Genomic DNA, 20817 nt, shown 5'->3' on the forward strand with positions numbered 1-20817 from the left:
CATTTTCATTTTCACTCATAACCCTTATATGTCTGGCATAAAATAATACACATAAAATTATATTGTTTTATTCAAAGAGTTTATTTTAAACTGAAAAAAAACAACCAATTTTGCCTTTTACAGTTTCTAAATAAAATATTTTTGTCATTATGAATAAATTATGAATATATATATATATATATATATATATATATATATATATATATATATATATATATATTAGTATAAAACTATTATTAATATTATGGGAGTGGTGCAGATGTCTCTGAATTCTATGTATCAATTATGATACGTACGATATTATAGGGTTAATTATTTGCCACTTTTCATTTTCACTGTATTGATTTTAACCAGTTATCGTTTACCTTATTTTATTTGTTGTTTGTTGTTATTTATTGTGTTTATACATTTCTATACGATTTTGTTTGAAACTTACAAACCCAAATCTAACTTTTTTTTTTTTTCCACTTTGAAGGGGGTGGTGGTGATGGTGGAGAATCATGCCGTCACATAAATTATGGGAAATCCCTCTACAGGGAGTATATATGTCATTAAGTGTCCTATCTATCGATCATTTATAGATTTAACTTGAAGTCAATAGTAAGACATTTTCCAACTGAAGCCATGCTTGCACTGATTGGTAAGTAATGAGACAGTGACTCTAAAACGCTTCCATCTCCTCTGATCATCATTTCCAGAGACAGCAGAGACTGTGAAGGAGAAGCTACAGGACAGTCCTGGTGTGTGCTTGAAGATCAGTCTTTGGACTACCAATCAGCACTTCATTTTCTTCTTCTTTTTTAAACTAGGATGAAAGTAGCGCTACTTTAAAGCGCCAGAGAATGTTTCTAGTAAAAGATAGTACAGCTGAGGGTATATTTACATCTGCTTAAATCATCTTGGGAAAGTGAAACTGCTTAAGTTCTTTTTGGCTTTGGCTTCATGTTACTGCGACTATTCTGAACCCATGTGGCTGAGTATTTTCCCTGAGGAGGGGAGGGGGACGAGCCCAGCTCTGCTGAGGAGAGCCACGATATTGTTCTGCTTCTGCTTCACGAACCCGCCTACGCGCACGGCGCCGATTGAAGTATAAATATAGAGGATTGTTCTGTTTTCAGGGCCCTGACTGTTTTGATTCCCCCCTCCTCCCAGCAGTTTTCGCCTGCTCCATGGCCACCGTCGCCTTCAGCGCACCTCTGCCGGAGAGCAGTGCACTTGTTGAGGACTCTGAATTTCAGGATCATGTGCAGAGGAGCCGCGCCTTGATACAGAAGATCCTGCAGTCAATACCCAACACGCACAAAGCCTGCGTCCACGCCAAGGTGAGACACACGCGCACGACAACTTGCTGCTTTTATATTTTAAGCTGAGTCTTAACGGTGCTGCGTCATGATAATGTTTGGGGGGAAAATGCGCAGCAAGGCGGAGTAGCTGGAGCTCTGCTTTTGCTCTGCTCATCCGTGCAGCGTCTTCATTATTGGCTGTGCTGCGGTCACAGTGCGTGCATTTTAAAGTGGATGTTTAGTTACTGTGTAAACAGCTGTCAGCCAAGGTCCTGGTACTGCATGCAGCTGTGCAAGAAACACTAGGCTCTGTCTCAGATTATGTCATGATGAAATCAATGAACTATGAACTCCTTGAAAGAATTAGGACAAATATCTTTAGTAGTTGCTTTCTGTTGAGTTCTCTAACCATTTTTTGTTAAAAGACTGTATGTTTTTATGCTTTAACCTAAAAATAGCAAAATATTATTTTTACAGTTATTCCAAATTTGAGCTACTTGTACCAAAGTTTCTGTTCATATTTATTGTCTAGTCTCTTTAAGATTTAAAAAGAAAAAGAAAATGCAGTGATCTGTACTTGTCTCCTAGGGAGGTCAAATTAACAATTTTTTTTGCTTGTAGTTTTTGTTCTCAACATTGTGTGTGTTATGTTTTTTGGTACAAATGATCCTTAGGTTAACCAATGCAGATGTTTTCCTCAACCTCTGATTTTCAGATTAACCTTTACATTACTTTATACTTAGCACACACTTTTATCCAAAGCAACTTACAACTGAGGAAAACAATGAAACCACTGTAAACACAGAAAAGTTAGTTAGTAATGAGTCCACCCCTTCTATTATCAATGCATTTTTTGTATCTTTATAAAGAGACTGAACAATTGCCTAAATATAGATGTTTATTTAAACTAAAAACAAAAACAAATCTATACTGCAGATCTATTAAAAAAAATTCATGATGTACCATCATATATGTCAAACTAATGTATGTGAATGGAATAAAACAAAAAAGGACATGTATACTTACTAAAATCTCATTACTGGGTAAGTACCATTATACTCTTGTGTTATAATACTACTATATGATACCATGATGGTCAAAATACATTTCCTCGTTTCAGTTTTTTTCCACAAAGGCTTTAATAAATTGGGTGGAAAAGGGGCCATGAGAGGGATTTTTATTTGCGCATGTGAAGAAGCATTGTCTTTTAAATTGACATGTTTTCTCTTTACCACAGGCTCTGCAGCTCAACTCTCCTGAAAACGGCAGGCTTTTAACGATAGTGTCCATCATCGGCATTCCCTCTGCTCCTGTTCTTAAAAACATATCAGAAAACTCCTCTCTGGTAAGCATCTTCCTTTGAACAGAGAAGTTGATAAAGCATAGCATATATATATATATATATATATATATATATATATATATATATATATATATATATATATATATATATATATATATATATATAAATAAAAAGACAAACATAATCCCCTGCTCTTTTCCTCGTTCTAGGAGAACAGTTTGAGTCAGATATATGAAGGTCTGCAGCTGCACCAGATTTTGCTGACATCTGTCTCCAATCGGCTGGAGAAAAAAGACAAAGTTGATGCTCTAATTGCTGACATCAGCGATCTCACCAATCAGGTCAAAAAGGTAGAATAATTGATTATTTTACACCAAAAAATATATTTTTTTCATTTTTGGCAGCTTCATGATGTGCTTTTGCATCCTTCACAGATGCTGCGAATGACCCCAGCAGAAGAACCAGTGCCTCCGACCCCACCCCAAATGACCTTGCGTATGCCGGGGGATTACGAGGTCCAGGTGGCAGCGCACTGGACTCTGTTACAGCTTCAGGACTTTGGGCAGGATGTGAACCGTTGCCTCAGGATTTTGGAGCGGAGCAATGACGAGGAGGAGACTAAAAGCTGACCGAATATGAAAATGATTCACTTTCGGCATACGTTTTTTCTTTTTTGTTTATTTGTTTTACATATTTATTTATTGTTATCCTAAAAATATATATTTATTTTTTATCTATTTATATATTTATTTATGGAGTTTTATTTTTGATAAAGTTTTGCATTTCACAGACTAAGAACTATCTGTGGAAAAACCAGAAGCCCTACCCCAGTAGACATCTAACGTTAACGTTTTCAGCTTTTATGAATCATGTTAATATAATGTACACGCATTGAAGAATAATTATGGATTCAAATAAAATAAAACTAATTATTTAAAACCCACTACGTTTGTATTTCCTGATACTTGAATTGAAAAAAAAAAAGTCTTGAAAAGGGACAGTCATTCATTCATTCTTGACAATGACCTGGCTATGCCAGCACTTGCCCAAACTTGCTGCCTCATAAATGACTTTGCCTGTAATTCCTCTGAACCACTGGAGCTTAGAGAAGTGAAACTTAAAGCGATACAGAGACTGTGGTGTCACAGTTTTTGCCACTCTGATTTCCTTGAAGGAGTGTCGTAAGCTGTGGATGACCAGCCGTGTCATTCACGGGTTGCTTCCTTTGTGCGTTGTGCCATGTGATTGCCTCGCCATCATGTGATCATTCTGACTCAGACGTCTTGATCACAGTTGTCAGATGTTAAATTATTGTTTTTATCCGTTTTGGATGTTCCAATGTGATCTGGTGATTCCCCACGCTGCAATAAACAGAAAACAAACAGCAAAAAAGGTCTTTTTTCAGTTTTTCTTTAATTATTGTTCAAATATTATTTACACAATTCTTCAAGGGTGAAAAAGAATTTAAAAAACAACATACAAAGCTGATGTTTACAGAGACATTGGTGTCATATATATATATGTATATATATATATATATATATATATATTTTAACCATTTAATGCACTGGCAGATTTCACAGATTCACTCTGCTGGTGAGTGAAATATGGGGTTTCAGCATAATATACCGCTGAAATGTTTAATAGTCATCATATTGGCCTAACATCAGCAACAATAGTTTGCAGAATGTGTAGACTATATTATTACGTGTAATAATGACCTCACATTTCCAGACCTCTGTAATGTATAATTGCTGCATGTTCACACCTCGATGTCAATCGTGTTTTAATACCTCTGCCGTACTTCAGTAACCAGCAGAGAGTGAAATTGTCAAAGCTGTCAGCTCTGTACTGAGGTACACTGGAAACCAGAGTCTACAGAGCAGAGATGGCTTTGGCAGCAACTCTCCTCCCCAGCGGCAGAGTCAGGTCAGTGATGGCTAGGACAACTTTAGGTTTGGCCAGAGCGGGCAGCTTCACCAGCTCAGCAACCTGGATGCACAAAAAAAGGCTAATCGTTACTATTGGATATGGTGCGTCTGGGAGAGAAAGAGAGAGAGGGGGAGAGAAAAAGAAGCAGTCCAACATGTAATTTATTCCTCTATGCTCTTTTCGGATCATTGACCCATGTTCCCATTCTTCAAATATGTAGTTTACATAACTGGTAAAAAATGGTGAGCAATTATTTTTTCCTCGAGTTAGTGTTACAAGTTACCGAAAATTCATGACTCATTGAAAAAAAAAGAAAAGAAAAAAAAGAAAACCGTCAGTCCTCCTCCTGGCTCATAACTTACCATTGTGAAAGGCATGAACTGCAGGATGCTCCCACGGCTTCCCTGCTCCAGGCACTCCACACACTCTTCCATGAAGCTCTGCACAAACTGGGTGTGAGGGCCTGCCATTTTGGAGCTCAAGATGGATGAAATGAGGAGGAAAAGGTTTGCTGGTGAAAAGAGAAAATAATGTATGGTTTTAGAAAATGTTTCTTTTACGGCAAATCATTCATTTTCCAGAGATAGCTGGCAGATGTGAGGTTTTGGTTAATGGAATTTTTCATTAAAAAAAAAAACTACCAAAACTGCTTTCTCACTTAAAGGAGCCGTCTGTAAGAAATTGCCAAAACTGGTACTGCAGTCACTTTCAAAATATTGTTGAGCGGCGTGTACCCTCCCCCTCCTCCCCCCGACCAGAGGTTGCCAGGTAGGCTGCAGAATGCAGCAGGAACGTAGGCTGCCATGGCTGCGATAACTAGAGCCAAGCTGGCAACCCGGATGCCAAAACAATACTGACATCGTGATTGGGAGATAGGTGGAGGGTGGAGCTTCAGGCCAAAACAAAAAATGACAACATAAACATCAGTTGAGGGCTGCAACTCCTCTTTTTAAACGGGAATATCCTGGCTTGAGTGCTGTTGTCAGTGACATAGGTATTTGAAATGAACATGATTTTTAAATGTCTGTTGACATATCGGGGTCATTTTATGATTCGTTTTATTATTGCTCTTACATACAGCTCCTTTAAAGCATCTCATAATCTTTGAAGCCTCATTTTTACACTTGCATGTTTTCAGTCTGTTGTTATGATTGATTTTGGGTTTACACCTTCTTTTGTACAATATAGAGAAAAATATTTCTGCTCAGATAAGATGTTAACTTTGTTCACACACACACACACACACACACACACACACACACACACACACACACACACACACACACACGCACACACGCGCACACACGCGCACACACGCGCACACACGCGCACATGAACAAGAGAAGAAATTTTAATTATTTTGTGTGGGATGTACTTGTTACCATGATAGGAGAAAATAAAAAAATTAAGAAATATGATGCACTGATCTGGAAATCTCATAAATCCATATTTTACTCAGAATAGAACATATAAAACAAAAAGGTTGGAAAACTAGGAACTACTGAGAAAAAAAAAACGTGGGGGAACTTGTAGCCAAAAAACACTTAATTGTGAATGTGCCATGCTTATAAGTTGCAAGGTAAAAAGTAAAAGTAGTAATTAAACCACAAAAAGTATTTCAACAAACACAGAGGTCATGAGATCATTTTAATCCAGTGTGAATGTACCTCACAGTAATTGAGTGATTTCATCCACTGAAACTTCTCTATTTGATTTTTAATACAGTATAAGATTAGGACATTTGCTAATCTTTTCTTTCCACACAGCACCCCAACATTTTGGTAAATGGGGTTATAATACTGCTGGTGAAAAAATAAGTGAAGAGGTTGGGACTAGTGTACAGCTTTTTATGAATGAGAGATTCTTTATGCCCTGAGGTGAGATTTGCCATGATTCAGCGCGATATAATTGAAAATGAATCAGAATATTAACATCAGAATGTTAAACATTATTGAGCATGGGATCCAAATTACATATTTGTTTGTAAAGGGGAGTTTTTCCTTGCCACTGTTTGGCTTAAGGTTTTTCTCTCACTATGGGAGTTTTTTACCTGCCATTGTTTATGTAATAATTGCTCGGGGGTCATGTTCTGGGTCTCTGGAAAGCGTCTAGAGACAACTTTTGTTGTATTAGACGCTATATAAATAAAATTGAATTGAATTGAATTAAAGCTGATTCTTCTTTCCAACATTTTTTTCTGAAATGTAAAGTAAAAGTTAAGATTTTTTTTCATGTGCCTCGAGGCAAATCCCAGAGGGTGTGAGGGGGAGAAAAAAGGAGTGAGCAGAACTTCCCACGCGCAGTCTTGATTACATTTGGGATGAATGGAGCTCCACCTGACTCGCATAGCTCACATGTATGGGATATGAGACAGTATGCCTGGAACTAAAGCAGTTTGATAACAGTTCTGATAAGCTTGAGTAAATCATCTGAACTTCCATACAGTAAATGAAGAGAGGCCGGTCTGATAGGAACAAGTATGTCACCCAGACATTCGATGCTCTTTGGCCCAGACTCTACAAGTCTAACAAACTCTCCTGGAGGAAGTACGACTCTTCTTCTAACAGACACTCCCCCTTCAATTGTGTTCTGTTTTTAACTCCAACATGGATAGGGTGAAAAGGAGGTGAAAAAAGTTCCAGTGTTGTCAGTATTTAGCAAAACATCCAGAATATGGGATCTCGATGCTACAAAGGACAAAGTATGCATTTTTTATATACATTTTGTTCAATTTAGTTCATTAACTGTTCCACTGTCTCCTTGAATAGGAGTGTCTGCATTCCTCAGCTTTCTTCACTTTTAAAAACAAAACTATATAATAATACATCCTATTTAACCGTAAAGGCAGAGGAAGAGAAGAACTTGGGAAGAGAGACGAGTCTCACCCAGGACGCGGTTCAGGGGGTCCCTCATGTTGACGGTGTGGAGTTGGGAGGCCGACAGAGAACTGCTCATGGATCGATCTCCTGTGAAATAAAACGAGACAAAAAAAAAAACGCTTAAATGATTAAAATGTTGTTGTTTGCATTAAAACAAAAAAACAACTGGGCATCATAGATAATTGCATTTTTGAGTAAAGACTGCAAGAGTTCTGTTCTTTCACTGCTGTCCCTGAAGCAGGAAGGAAGGAAGGACTAAATTCATTATTAAGATGTCATAACAGACATTTGTTTAAATATGGCATCAATATTATACAGATTATATCAAACAGGAAAACACAATGCAAAACTGCACCAAGCAAAGATTTGGTGTGCTTTCAAATTATTTTGTATTTTATAAAATACCATTTTTTTTTTTAAGATACATACAATTAAGTGGTTAATTCTGTGATATGAGATGTTATACAGTTCCTGAAGTTGTCAAGGGTTCTTACCATCTTTTTAGTGATTACATTCTAACAACCGTTATATTTTGTGACAACATAAAGGTTTGAGACTACCGAGTTGACCAACACGCAAAACGATAAACAAAACAAACCTTCAAGGACCTTAGTGTGGATGGAAGAATGAATGAACTGCAGTTTCCAGTAATTGGAAGAAATGTGAGCTACCCTCAAAAAAACAGGCACATAGTCCTGGGCTATACATGCCCCCTCTGGCCAACCGGGGCGCCAGATGGGGTGGGGAGGATCCGGCCGGAATAACGTGATCCTTCCACACACTACGTCCGGCCGGAGAAGCCCCACCCTGTCTGGTGAAAAGATGCGGCCTGCTCACTCCTCAAGTTAAGGAGGAGACCTGAGCTCAGTGCAGGGCCCTCCCGGGGGTGGTAGAGGGAGCAATGCCCAGGACTGTCACTTAGGTAGGAGCACTGGGTGATATAATGGGAAAAAATATTTTTTAAAAAAGGATAGAAGCTTGTTAAAGGCTATATTGAATGTTTATGTATACTTTTGGCTTTGAATTTATTTACTATAATTAATCTGTGTTCAAAATATTGTGCTGATATTAATTTATGTTTCATCACAGCAAACTCAAGGCATTTGTGTCCCCGACAAGCACTTACTTATACCACAGCTGTATATCCAAGTTGCTCAGGGCTAAAACTGTCCATATTCCTGGATAAAGATCTATCGAGCAGTCTACAGTATTAACAAACCAGACAACATTTGGGAAAAGGGATTGGGATTGGGCTCATTACTTCCCATGTCATGCATACTCAATCCGACAAAGATTTGGGGAAACTGGAATGTTGGGTAAACTATTTGAACTTTTATTTCATTTCTAATTTCATAGAGTGCATCATTTTTATTTATGGTGTACTTAATTTCTAACCAGATCCAAGATTTTCAAAAACAATCTCACAATCCAAATGAGTTTCACTTCATCCATCAGCAGTTTTAACGCTATATGACCCATTTCTAAATAAATTCAAATTTGACTCTGGGTGGGAAGCTTTGAGTTTCATTTGTAGTAACACTAAGTCTAGCAGCTGATGCATTTTTCCCAGCTCATGCAACATAGTGACCTCTTGTCTGGGGATTTTTCCTCTGAAGCCAAAATTATAATGGTAAAAATTCCCAAAGCTGAAAGCTCATTACATTAATCATGTGGATGGAATGACGATAAGAGTGTTTGAGAACAACATAATACTGCGATTGCTTTAAATATTAATCCCAGCCCCACCGCTTTGTGCTGAACTGTTCAAAGCAACAACTTCAAATTAGACTTCAAATGTCATGTTAGAACCTGCTGACATGTCGACAACCACCAGATTATTAATGCAAACAGATAATTGTTCACAAAGTCAATCATTTTTAACATACCTGCATGAAGTAACCTGTTCGTAACAGCCTCTTCAAAAAGTCTTTGCAGTTTTAAAGATTGTCTAGTATTTGCATAATCCCCAGCTCAGACGGACAGACGCATGTCTGAGGATTTGCAGGCTTCATAGTTGAACTGAGCATTAAAATCCAGACATTAACATACAGACCTGGACTGGAGAGGGCCACCGGCTCATCCTCATTAGAGCTCAGCAGCCGCATGAGTTTAGATGGCTGGGTATCATCCAAGGGAAACAGGCTGTTGTAGTCCTGTGGCCATAATGTGCATAAAACACAATATTGTATGAAATAACTCAATATTGAAGCTGTTCAGAATACAGTTTCTCATGGTGGAAAGAAAATAAACAACAACATATGACATTGACTGTAAGTTTACCTCAATATCCTCTCTTTGTCTTTTTCGCTGACGAGCGGAGAATGGGCCTTTGTGGTGAGAGGAGTAAGAGCTGAGTGCACACCACACAGCCAACCTGAGGGCGTTGATGAAAGGGTAAAGTCAACATCACTTGCAAGCACAACTTAACTGCTGCCACCATCTGCATGAGGGAATTACGCTGGTCTTACTTTGCCAACGCTTTTCCAGGAGGGTCTGCCAGGCTGCGCCAGTGGGCGGAGTCAGTGAGCAGATTGGGCAGGATGGTACCCAGTAGCGTGAGGGTGATCTGCTGAGTGTCCAAACAGAAGATGCTGTAAAGTAACTCGACGGCCCGATTGGCCCACTCCTGTCGTGTTTCCTTCAGCAGCTCCTGAAATAAGACAAACGGCACCATGAGTAACTACAAGCCTGCTTCTCCTGGTTTTAAAATTGTATTTTACAAACTGAAACACTTCTTATTGACTGATGACGGAACATTAGTCTTACTTTGACTAAATTGTTAGTGAACCAGAAGACTCCTCCCATGTTGAGAAGACTCTCGAACAGATGCAGAGCTCGGCTATCGACCCAGCCTTTACGTAGCACCACCTGAAACTGGCTGCTGAGGGCCTTGTGGATGGGTTCTTTGGGAGGCAGCAGGTTTCGATACGGGATCGGCTCCTGACCCTCCACTGGGGGACGTAGAGTTGCACCGGTTTGCTGGAAGACGTCGGCACACATGTGCTCCATGATAGAACTCATAATGATGACGCTGGTGACATTTCGGAATGAGATGGCGTTACTGATAATGCAAGTCATAACAGACTCTGTAGGAGGCTTGTTAAAATAAGTGAGAACTTGTCAGCATCTTTGTGTTGGCTGTGACAAATCAGTGTAATTTGATTTTAAGTGTGTACATTTCATTTATTTGTACCGTTCATTGTAGAACTGCAGGGTGTTTTCCGCGTACAGAGGGGTTACAAGCTGCCGGATCATAGTCTGGGGTTTCTCTCTTTCATCCCTTCCCAGCATCCTGACATGGGCCACTAACCACGCCACTGCACAGATTGCCATGCTGCACACTTTCCCCTTAATGTTGTCAGTGATCTTCTATGCTCGAGAGATGATTGTAAAAAGAAAAGAGGAAGGAACTAAGTGGTTAGAAAGATGGAAACAGTTTAGAGGATCTGACTGAAGTTAAAACTTGACTGGAATAGTGAGGATGTGAGAAGTCACTTAAATCTGTATGACATCATTGCTGTTGCAATTATATATATATGTGTCCTTTTTCCACAGGATATGTTGTGCACATTTGAGTAATGAGTAAAAGGTTTAGCTTTGAAAAAAATCCTGTGTAATGTCCATGGAAGTCGTGTGACGTAAGAGTATCATATGAGCTACTGATACTTGAGAAAACGTATTTTCCGGTGACAAATACACAGGAAAAAAAAGAAAGAAAAGAAACTGCAGTTCGAAGTCATACCTGCACTGCTTCCACAGAAAGCACGCCATTTTCCCATGCATTAAGAACTTCTAATATGGCTGCAGGAATGCTGAAGCAGATTTCGTGCCATTTCACCTGACTGAGGACAGATTAAAGGTTGGAGGAAAATCTACATCGTAAGTATGCATAGGAACTTTCCCACACATCATTTTAAACGTAATCAAATCATTGAACTAAAATGGAAGAATTATTAACAAAGACGGTGCAAACAGGAAAGAAACATTTATATATGTTTGTTACTTTATTTCTATTATGTTTCCACTGCTCACTGATTTTTAAGAGATTAAAGACAGATTAGAAGCTCTGGCATCTCAGAAAGATGAATTACATTTTAAACTGAGCTGAAATAAAAAGAAAGACTTAAAAAGACAGTAAGAGTAGTTCCTTAATGACGTATTAACTAGCAACTTACACTAGTTTCATCTCTGATGAGTTGTTCAGGAGGGTCACTAGACTCTCCACCTTTCCAGGCTCGGGTCTGAAGCAAGGGTGGTCTGGGTTCAGAGTTTTGCCCTCTTCAGGCATACATGTCTGCAGCCATGTTTCAAAAAAGGGCGTCTCCCCTGAAGGACTAGGGTCTGACAAGATCACCTGAAGAGGGAAATGTAAAAAGTACAGATGATGCAGGGAGAGGTCCTGCGGATGATGCAAGGTACCTCTGCACAGTTCTCTCTTGACATCTTGTGGCCTTAAACTGTGGTATTCACACATTAAACTATGCCCTTGAATATTCACATACATTTTTGACAAGCTTAAATTGCCATGAGTTTACCTCAGAACCATAAGTCTGCACGACGTGGCAGAGCATGAGGAAGGAAATGTCAAAGAGCAGGGCCCGGACAGACGCAGATTTGGCTATGGGATAGAAGAAAGGAGAAATGTTCAAGGTTTCCATCTTTTGAAATAACATGTACGCCACTGAAGAAGGAAACAGAACATTGGAACACGTCAATCTGGTATTAATACTCACATCCTTCACCACTTATGTGCTTGGGAAACTCATTAAGCCTAGAGGAAAAGAAACAGCATGATTTAAAAAAAATAAATAAATAAAAAAAAAACAAAATAATAAAAAAAAAAAAAGGTGCAATCTCCGACTACTGACATCAAAGATTTGGTGTCTAAAAAAAACGTACTCACTTAATGAACTTCCTGGCAAAGGATTTGAGTTTCCCAGTTGCAGCTGCAGCAGCCAGAAGTAAATCCAGGCTCTTTCCTGACAGCATGTGACCAAGAACCCCAAGGAGGCCTTCAGGAGACTTGGAATGATCTGCATCTACTGTCTAATGATTAAAAACGTAAGTTTATTACATTTGGTCTTTATGCCAAAAAGGCCAAAATGCAGTTCCTTGAGAGCTGCTTTCATTTATATCACATGGGGAATTACCAAGTAACTACTCTCTTCTCACCACTTCCCCCGACACATATTCTTGTAAACATTACAGTTAATATTGAATGATAATTCATTCAAAATGTCTAAAACTTGTTAACCATTTCAGCACAGATTGTCAACATTAATTAGCACTGGACAAATCCTTACTTCCACAAATAATGCATCAGCTTTATTTCAACAGTTTTCCACAGGTCACACCTCAGGTGTCTACCTTGAGAATATTGGTGACCGTGGGCTCAGCTCTCAGGATCAGGCCTGGGTTGGGTTGGATGTTAGCATTTTCTGCAGTCTTCAGCCTTGGGGCAAACTCCCTGTCCTCGGTGCTGAATCAAATGTACAGGGAGAGAAGAACAAGACAGGGGGGGGTACGGTGGTGGATGTAAGTTGTACTGTCCCAACATTACACAACAACATTACAAATCTGTTTAATCGGACTCTTTTTTTTGTCAAACCTTAAAGGAAACCTACGGTCTACAGAAACCGTACCGTTTTGATGTGAGGTTGCTCGTATTTGTATCTGACAAGAGCCCAAGCTTGTTGCACTCCTGTAAGAGCATGCCGAGGCAGTCGCAACTATGTAAGGAATGACAAGAGAGATGAAGAAAGAGAGTAAGATTTCAGGAGCTGACTTTCCAGGTATTTACAATATCTTTAAAATTAAAATGAAAATCAATGAAAAAGTGAAAGTTTCGAGCACATACTTGCATCTCTGATCTGCTTTGTCCAGCAGTGGTGTGAGTTTAAGTAAGTACTGAAATGCAATATTCACATCCTCCATGAAATCCTGGAAAATACATTTTATATGTTTAAAAGGACTGTAAAGATTCTTCCAGCAATTTCCTTTTCGGAAACATTTGTTTGTAAATAAAATCAACGAGGTCATTTTTTACACCAATTTCAGTGAGTAAACTTTTTTACCTGTCCTTTGTCCCCCTGGGGATATTTCTTTAGTCGGAGCAGAACTTGTGGGATCTAAGATAAAAAGCAAACAAACAAGAAATACATCTATAGTGGCTGTTCTGTTTGTGTATAGATTGTAAAACTACTAGAATCAAGTCATCACTGGAGCAAAAAGAACAAAAAAAACTATATTTACTAATAACTTTACTTAGTTTCACTTTATGCGCTAATTATTGCACGAAAGAACGTAATTACACTATGCAAAAGATGAAGGAAGGGAGAACCAACTGAAAAGATTATATTTAAAATCAAATGTAATTTACTTAATTTTAATATTTAGTCTGTTAAACTTCGATCCAACTTTTCAGCACTCATTCCTATAAATGATCTACAGTCAAAAATGAAAAACCAACAATTGTATCAAATAAAAAGAAGGGCATAAGTCGTCAGCTGTGAAACATCTCACTTTGAGGAAAGTGAAGGCGGTCCACTTCAGCTCCTCTGTGCCCTCTGGTGACTCAATGAGGCCAGTGAAACAAGCCTTCCAGATCTCCAGGACAAAAAGGGGACCAGGAATTTGCTGTGGTGAGGAAACTGTTTAAGTTTAATGCTGCTTTAAAAATAAAATAAAATAATAATAGAAAGAATACAACAACTGACAGCATGCATAGTTGTGCCACATTTAATAAACATTCATCTGCCTGCATTCAGCTTTATAAGAACCACTTGATTTAAAGGGGACATATGAAAATGTTTGAAGACTTGACCAAGTAATAATTTCATTATACCACAGGAAATTGTGCCAACTTTTCTTAAAAGTATTTTGACACAGTTATCTACCATTTTAAGTTTGAATGCTGATATAATTTCACTGCACACCTTTCTTCTGCAGTAGCTTAATTGAAAAGGAGATTTACAATCACTTTTGTACATGCTGGTCAATCTAAATGGTACTGAAGCACAATCACTAATATATGAGTGATTGCACTTCAGTTATTCAAGCAGTCATGCTACAAGACTAATTAATTTTACTCCACGGCAGACAATATAACCACAAGACACTTCTCTAAATTTGTTACAAAGGCATCGATGAGGAAGAAGAGGGTATGGGTAGTACACTTTCCTGCCTGCAGTTATGACCAGTCTTCAATAAAGAAGGCGTTGAGAATCTTTTAATGAAAATGTGTCCAAAACCACAATTCAGTGTTCCATTAAAAAAAATAATACATTTACTACTCGTCTTTCTCCCCTCTCCCTAAAATGTGCAGCTTTTTCTGAACTTGGGTTGTGGTTAAAACAAAAAAAAAAGCAAAGATTGCTACACATCTTCCAATGTAAGACTTACCAGTTTAATATTGCACACTAAAAGGTTAACTAAACCAGATCTGTATTAAACATTTACCACAAATAAATGCCCACCTGCATCCTCTTAATCATCATCAGCTGTTCAACCAGCGGTTGTGTCTCCCCTGTCAAATTCATGGTCCCTTCCAGCATGACGAAGGCATGGACTGATGGGAAGGAGGCATGTGCTGGAATGTCACACTGCCCAGATAGCATGCTGGGAATACTGTGGAAAGAATTATAAGTTAACCAAAGGAAGATTATTATAATTGCTTCTTTATTTTTTTTATTGAATGAGTGTCATGCGAGAGTTCACTCTGTGTCATTTAGGAACTCTCACGTTTTTACTAGAGTCAAGGTTTCCTCCAAATTATTAATTAGAGTTGGATTGGGTACATTTCCAAGGCCATCTGTCACTTTGAGCACTGACTGTTCTACGTTGCTCCAAGAACCTGGAGAGACAGAAACATTGGCTTTAAGAATCTGTGCCCATTAAAAGCATATTGAGGGTGGAAATATACATAATATAGTAAAGATAAAACAAAACACCTTTATTCATCTCCCAATGCAGGCAGCATTTCACCATTAAATATCCTGTTCTTCTAACATTTTGAAATACAGATTATCTCCCCAATTTTTTTTTCCAAAAGTTAACAGAAGAGCAGCTTTTATAACCCAATGAAGTCAGTCATTTCAGGAAATAGTTGTCTCTATTACAAAAAATATCAAGTAATGACACATTAAGAAAACAAAGCAGCAGGTTTCCAGACGAGTTACAGATATGCTGACAGAGGAAAAGAAGAAGAAGAGGGAAGAAAAAAAAAAAAAAAAAAAATCACCATTCTGTAACTCTCCTATGTCAATACCTTGATCCTCCAGTCGGGCGATGTGGACCAGAGCTCTGTTCTTGGTGCTGTTCATCAGGGTGTGCAGCCTTTCCTGGCAAGCTCTGAGACTGGCCTCAATACTGGGTACTGGACCCAGCTCTCTCAGTTTCTCACAGTACCATGCACACCCCTGCAGCAGCCATACAACTACTCCCAGCAAGGCTCGACACAGCCCGATGCATTCTTCAGCTTTTCCATGACAGCTAAGAAAAAAAAATGATGAAGAAATGTGTGAACGATAGCTTTATTTTGAAGGAGCTACATATTATTTGGGTGGGTTTAATAAAGATGCACAGTGGTGTTTATTGTATCATATCGATATGCATTTATAATATATATTTAAGTATCGCAGCTCCAAAAACAAGTTTATAACTCGCTGATGAGCTATGCTTGGCACAATCCACAACAGCTGATGCAAAGATGGGCAAAATAAAGTTTTAGCTACACTGTTGAAATAATGTATTTTTCACCATGTAAACTTTTAATAGAAAGTAACAAGAATAATACAAATATGATTAATAAAGTATAGATTAAGATAAGAGTATAATATTTAATTCAATTAAATCCAATAATAGTTTACAAAAGCCGAAACGATATAAAATCCTACCTGAGACGACAGCAAAACATGTCCATTATCTCCAACAATGACTTGACACACAGCTCCCGCGAAAAATCATTAAACTAATTCAAGAGAGACATATTTGTGAGAACTTCAAGTAAATATCACATCATTCTCATCGTTATGAACATTAATTCACCTTGCTGATGGCTGTGAGCACAGTAGAGTAGGAGACCATCTAAAGCGATACAGATCAATAGTCACAATTAGCAAAGTACTTATTAAGCAATGTACTCAGTCAGATGAGTATTCATGACTTCTCTTACCTGTGAACTTATGGCATATTTGAGGTAAGACAAAATCAGCGGGTTGGGAGAGGGACCAATCATCGCCTGCTCCATCAGAGCCTCTGCAATACATGGAGGGTACTTACTAAAAGAAATGCGACTAAAACTACGGCTGTAATGTCAAATAATCAGTACTCGAGTTGAGGGGGCATGAGGGGGGATGGCATCCCCCCTGAAATAAAAACGGTCAAAATCATCCCCCCAGTAAAACTGCCATCCCCCCTTTCCATCCCTTATGTAATTTCATCAATGAATGTGGTTTTACTGCCATTTCAACATTTAGAGTCATCGCCAGAAAAATAACACCAGAAAAATAACTTATTTGACAATTTTCACCTGTTTCAAGTAAACTTTCACTTGAATTAAGTAGGAAAATCTGCCAGTGGGATTTATCTTCTTATTACAAGCAAAAAAATCTTGTTCCACTGGCAGATTTTTCTACTTATTTCAAGTGAAAATCTACTTATTTGCAATATATTATATTATTTGTAATCAGCACAAATTATCTGTCCCCATATGATAAAATCCACCACCCCCCCTGATTGTTTTTTTTAAACTCGAGTACTGCAAATAATAACCACGAACCTGCAAGGTTAAGATAGTCCCAGGTCGCTCCCTTGGGGAAGTTTCTCTTGATGTTGATGGCCCATTGATAGTCGCTCCATCGCTCTTTCCACGCCTGCAGAATCGCTTGCTTCAAATTGACCACCTTCATGCTGACAGAAATGAAGACCCTGGAGAAGTAAGACTGCAGCTTCAACATGCTGTTTCCCGGATAGTTTTTTTTTTCTTATTTTTATTTTGTTTGTCTCACCGTAACTTTTATTCAGTACAACTTAGTCGAGCGGAATTCAGGTGTATTATTACAATCTCATCCATTAGCCGGCAGTGCCACTCATTAGCACATCAATTGGGTAAGGCACGTTTTTCTTACCAGGTGTAACGAAAACACATAATTCCCAAAACCTTGTCACTCTGCGTTTTTATTAAAAGTAATTCTTACCTGGCCTTTTTTTTTCCCAAAACGTGAAAAGTATTTGTTTATAAACCCACAGCTTCACAATGCAAGGTTCGCCATGTTTGCTATTGAAAGACGTAAGCTCCAATTGGTTGTTCCTCTGACGTCTTAGTATTCCTTCCCGTGATTGGCCGATGGCGAATGTATATGTTTAACATATTTAACCACAAGATGGCGCTCTTTACACATGTACTTGTCCACATGGGTCCACAATGGACTGGATATAACAAGAACTGTCCAGCAAATCAAAACATCAACATAATTATTATCTTTTTTTTTTCTCAATATTATGGTCTTTTCTGTTGCATAGTGCTTTATATAGCGCTATAACACTTAGCTTTTGTGTCAGTTTCGTCATTTTCACCAGAGTTGAAAATATTTAGACTTTTTAGTGAAAATAAAGACAATATAAGTTTAAAAAAAATGAAAAAAGGCATTAAAAAGAGAACAAATTAAACACATAATTAAAAGACTGTTTCAGAGTGGGTTCAGAAAATATACAGTACCCCCAAAAGTCTGAGACACCCCTTGCTTTATCAAAGACTAAATGGTCATCCACATTTATTTGTTTTCTTCCTTTTTTCAATAAAATAAAAACAAACAAGCAAAGATACCAGATGATTTTTAGCCATTTATTTATAACTGGAATTGACCACTAAAATAACCCCCAACATATTGATAGTATCTCAGGATAAAAGGTAATAACAGGTACCACTAAATAAAATCATGTAAGCAAAAGCTAGTGTCAGTGTGACACTAGCTTTTTTACAATAATTTTTAGTGAAAAGTTGTTCTGAACAGAAGCTCCCATAACTGTCTCTGTTTCACTTTGGCATCCATCCTTTTTTCAAGTTGCAAAGGATACTGCTCTCCATGTCAAAATCATTTAATTAGCTCAGCAAAGATCCTGTATTGACTGCAACAACAAAGACGCTCATTCTGCTTGATACTGGAGACAGTGTTCTGGATAGAGCAAGGTCTGTGTCCTGGGACAGACGAGATTTCAGCCTGGAAGAGATGATCCGTGCACACTGATGTTGGCAGGCAGTTGGGGTGATGAGGTACATGCACGTGTGTGTGTGTGTGTGTGTGTGTGTGTGTGTGTGTGTGTGTGTGTGTGTGTGTGTGTGTGTGTGTGTGTGTGTGTGTGTGTGTGTGTGTGTGTGTGTGTGTGCGTGGGGGGCATATTTATCTCTTTTACCTCCCACTTAGAGGTGCTTCTGGACAGGGTGCTGACAGATCTGAGTCTGCCACAGGGGGGACTGGAAGGACCGTAAAGCGGCAGCGCCGTGTCTGTTCTCATGACATCACCGCTTGTACAAATCGAGTTTTGCTGAGTCTTATTTTCCTTCTCTGTTACTGTCTGCAATTTAAGTTTCAAGTTGTTAACCCACTCCTCGTGTATTTAGCAGAATGTAGTTAAATAAACACTTTCTTTTCAGCTACAATCTTCAGAGGTTTTTTGTCTTCAGTTATCTAACTTCCTTAAGGAAGATTTGATCTGTTGTTTTTTTTTTTTACGCTTATCACTTTTTCAAAACAAATATTACTGGATTTTACTAATTTGAAATCTATTCGATCGAGGCTAGTAACATCTTCCAGCTGCAAACCGCCTATAAGGTTGAATAGATCAATTTCATTTTTGTGTTTGCGTGTCATAAGTCTTATGAGACCCAGATGAGTTTTTGAGCTAATGTTTCATACGCCCTACCAGAATACTGTTGTCCCACCTGACGTTTGTAAAGACTTCAATTCGATCAGTGTTCTCTGAAAATGTCACAACCTTTGTTGCTTTCCCCAGACCCCAAACCCCAGAAGCATTTTGTTCTTTACTAGTCGTTCACACATCTTGGAAGTCAAACATGGAAGCTAATTTCTTTTAAGACATATGTTTGACATTGCCACGCTAGTCTTCCATGTAGGCAGTTTATCACATCTATCGGTTTGAAATGACAACTAAACCATAAAATGTCCTCCTGTAGGGAGTACACTGTAAGACAAATTAGAATATTCTAAAAAAAAAAATGGAGCAAATACTTAAAATTTCATATTTCATTCATAGCCTGTCTGTTACAGAAAGGCTCTTCTGTTTTTTTCCCCCCCGCTTCTTTCTCTAAGACATGCTGAGGGCCTTCAGGCACACATAGATGATTACCAAGGGTTGGGATTCAGGAAATGAGAGAGGCCCCCTAATGCCCCCTCGGGTTGTCCATTTATGGAGCTTCATGAATCAGAATATACTGAGAAGAACCTACTGTATGCAAGAGATGATGAGACACATAATATGTCAGCACTTTTAATGTTACACACGGCTCATTTCTCAAGTTAAAGCTCCATGTGCCTGCCTCGTTAGAAGATGATCCATCTATCCAGTTTCTAAACATCTTTCATCCAACCCAGGATCGCTGGAGGACTGGAGCCTATCCCAGCTGTTATTAGGAGAGATGTCTGGCACTGGTTCAGCAGGTTTCCAGTCCATCGCAGGGTTAGAAGATGATGCTGTAACTGATGTTGAAGCTGACTGTTGAATTAAAAAAGATGATCTGACAATAATTTTCAAATGTATAGATAGTTATTTTGGGTAATTGTTTATCTAGCAGTGCTATCAAATCCATACATCCATCTATTGTCTATACCTGTGTCAGTTGTCACTGAGTGAGAAGTGGGACACACCCAGTACAGGTCCACATTAAACAAACAGTCCCACGCACTCGTGTTCATCCCTATGGGGAATTTAAACCCACTTAACCTGATATACTTGTTTTTAGGACGTGGGAGGAAGCCGGAGTACCTGGAGAAAACCCATTCAACCACAGGGAGAGCATGCACACTCCACACAGAAAAGCCCTACCAGGATTTGAACCAGGAACCTTTTTGCTGTGATGCAACAGTTTAAACCACCAAGCCACAGTGTTGCCTTAAAGGGATGAATTAAAATACCAATAGAATCTACACCTACTTGTGACATCCACACAGAGAGGCAGAAAAAATAATTACATTGCATAATTAATATTTAATTTGATATGGGGGCTGGTGTGGGTTGCTGTGAAGCACCGTCGCCTCTCAGCAAGGTATTTAAACCGGGATAAGGGCTTAATGTATTTTCACCATACTTACTGTATGTGTTTTTATTTTCTGTTTTGTACCGTTTTCCACCCCCTTTCAAAACATAAACATGTTAGGTCGATTTTGCTTTGCTCACATGTGTG

General features: G+C 38.6%; 2 protein-coding genes across 5 annotated transcripts; one reads left to right on the top strand and one right to left on the bottom strand.

Annotated features, from left to right (window-relative positions):
• Positions 1-716: 716 nt before the first annotated feature.
• csf3a (colony stimulating factor 3 (granulocyte) a) lies at positions 717-3939 on the top strand. The gene is made up of 4 exons (XM_061708884.1): positions 717-1322; positions 2521-2628; positions 2796-2936; positions 3021-3939. Exons 1-4 carry the CDS (start codon positions 1170-1172, stop codon positions 3213-3215), a joined length of 597 nt encoding a protein of 198 aa, XP_061564868.1. The 5' UTR covers positions 717-1169; the 3' UTR covers positions 3216-3939.
• A 57-nt stretch (positions 3940-3996) lies between these two features.
• med24 (mediator complex subunit 24) lies at positions 3997-17670 on the bottom strand. Of its 4 annotated transcripts, none has more exons than XM_061708794.1 (26): positions 17594-17670; positions 17176-17324; positions 16570-16652; positions 16443-16481; positions 16292-16365; positions 15664-15887; positions 15138-15249; positions 14873-15023; positions 13920-14033; positions 13472-13525; positions 13255-13337; positions 13040-13126; positions 12765-12864; positions 12301-12443; positions 12131-12168; positions 11933-12015; positions 11573-11751; positions 11140-11239; positions 10591-10766; positions 10164-10428; positions 9866-10047; positions 9678-9771; positions 9451-9550; positions 7404-7484; positions 4881-5029; positions 3997-4578 (listed from the first exon to the last, which is right to left on the bottom strand). In XM_061708794.1, the coding sequence occupies exons 2-26, from the start codon at positions 17303-17305 to the stop codon at positions 4462-4464; spliced, it is 2958 nt and encodes a 985-aa protein (XP_061564778.1). In that variant the 5' UTR covers positions 17306-17324; positions 17594-17670; the 3' UTR covers positions 3997-4461. The 4 variants fall into 4 exon arrangements, with proteins under 4 accessions (XP_061564778.1, XP_061564777.1, XP_061564776.1 ...); XM_061708793.1 differs by having other exon boundaries at positions 12765-12876; XM_061708792.1 differs by having other exon boundaries at positions 15637-15887.
• Between the last annotated feature and the right edge of the window lie 3147 nt (positions 17671-20817).

Source organism: Cololabis saira, chromosome 19, assembly GCF_033807715.1.
Source record: "Cololabis saira isolate AMF1-May2022 chromosome 19, fColSai1.1, whole genome shotgun sequence".
Lineage (NCBI taxonomy): Eukaryota > Metazoa > Chordata > Actinopteri > Beloniformes > Belonidae > Cololabis > Cololabis saira.

Bases quoted from the DNA above. Each gene is read 5' to 3' on its own strand.
- csf3a (XM_061708884.1), top strand. From the start codon at position 1,170: ATGGCCACCGTCGCCTTCAGCGCACCTCTGCCGGAGAGCAGTGCACTT. The intron at 2,629-2,795 runs GTAAGCATCTTC...TCCTCGTTCTAG, and splicing joins TATCAGAAAACTCCTCTCTG to GAGAACAGTTTGAGTCAGAT. The intron at 2,937-3,020 runs GTAGAATAATTG...CATCCTTCACAG, and splicing joins TCACCAATCAGGTCAAAAAG to ATGCTGCGAATGACCCCAGC.
- med24 (XM_061708791.1), bottom strand. From the start codon at position 17,305: ATGAAGGTGGTCAATTTGAAGCAAGCGATTCTGCAGGCGTGGAAAGAG. The intron at 12,877-13,039 runs GTACGGTTTCTG...CATTTGATTCAG, and splicing joins AGCAACCTCACATCAAAACG to CACCGAGGACAGGGAGTTTG. The intron at 4,579-4,880 runs GTAAGTTATGAG...TTGTGCATCCAG, and splicing joins AGTTCATGCCTTTCACAATG to GTTGCTGAGCTGGTGAAGCT.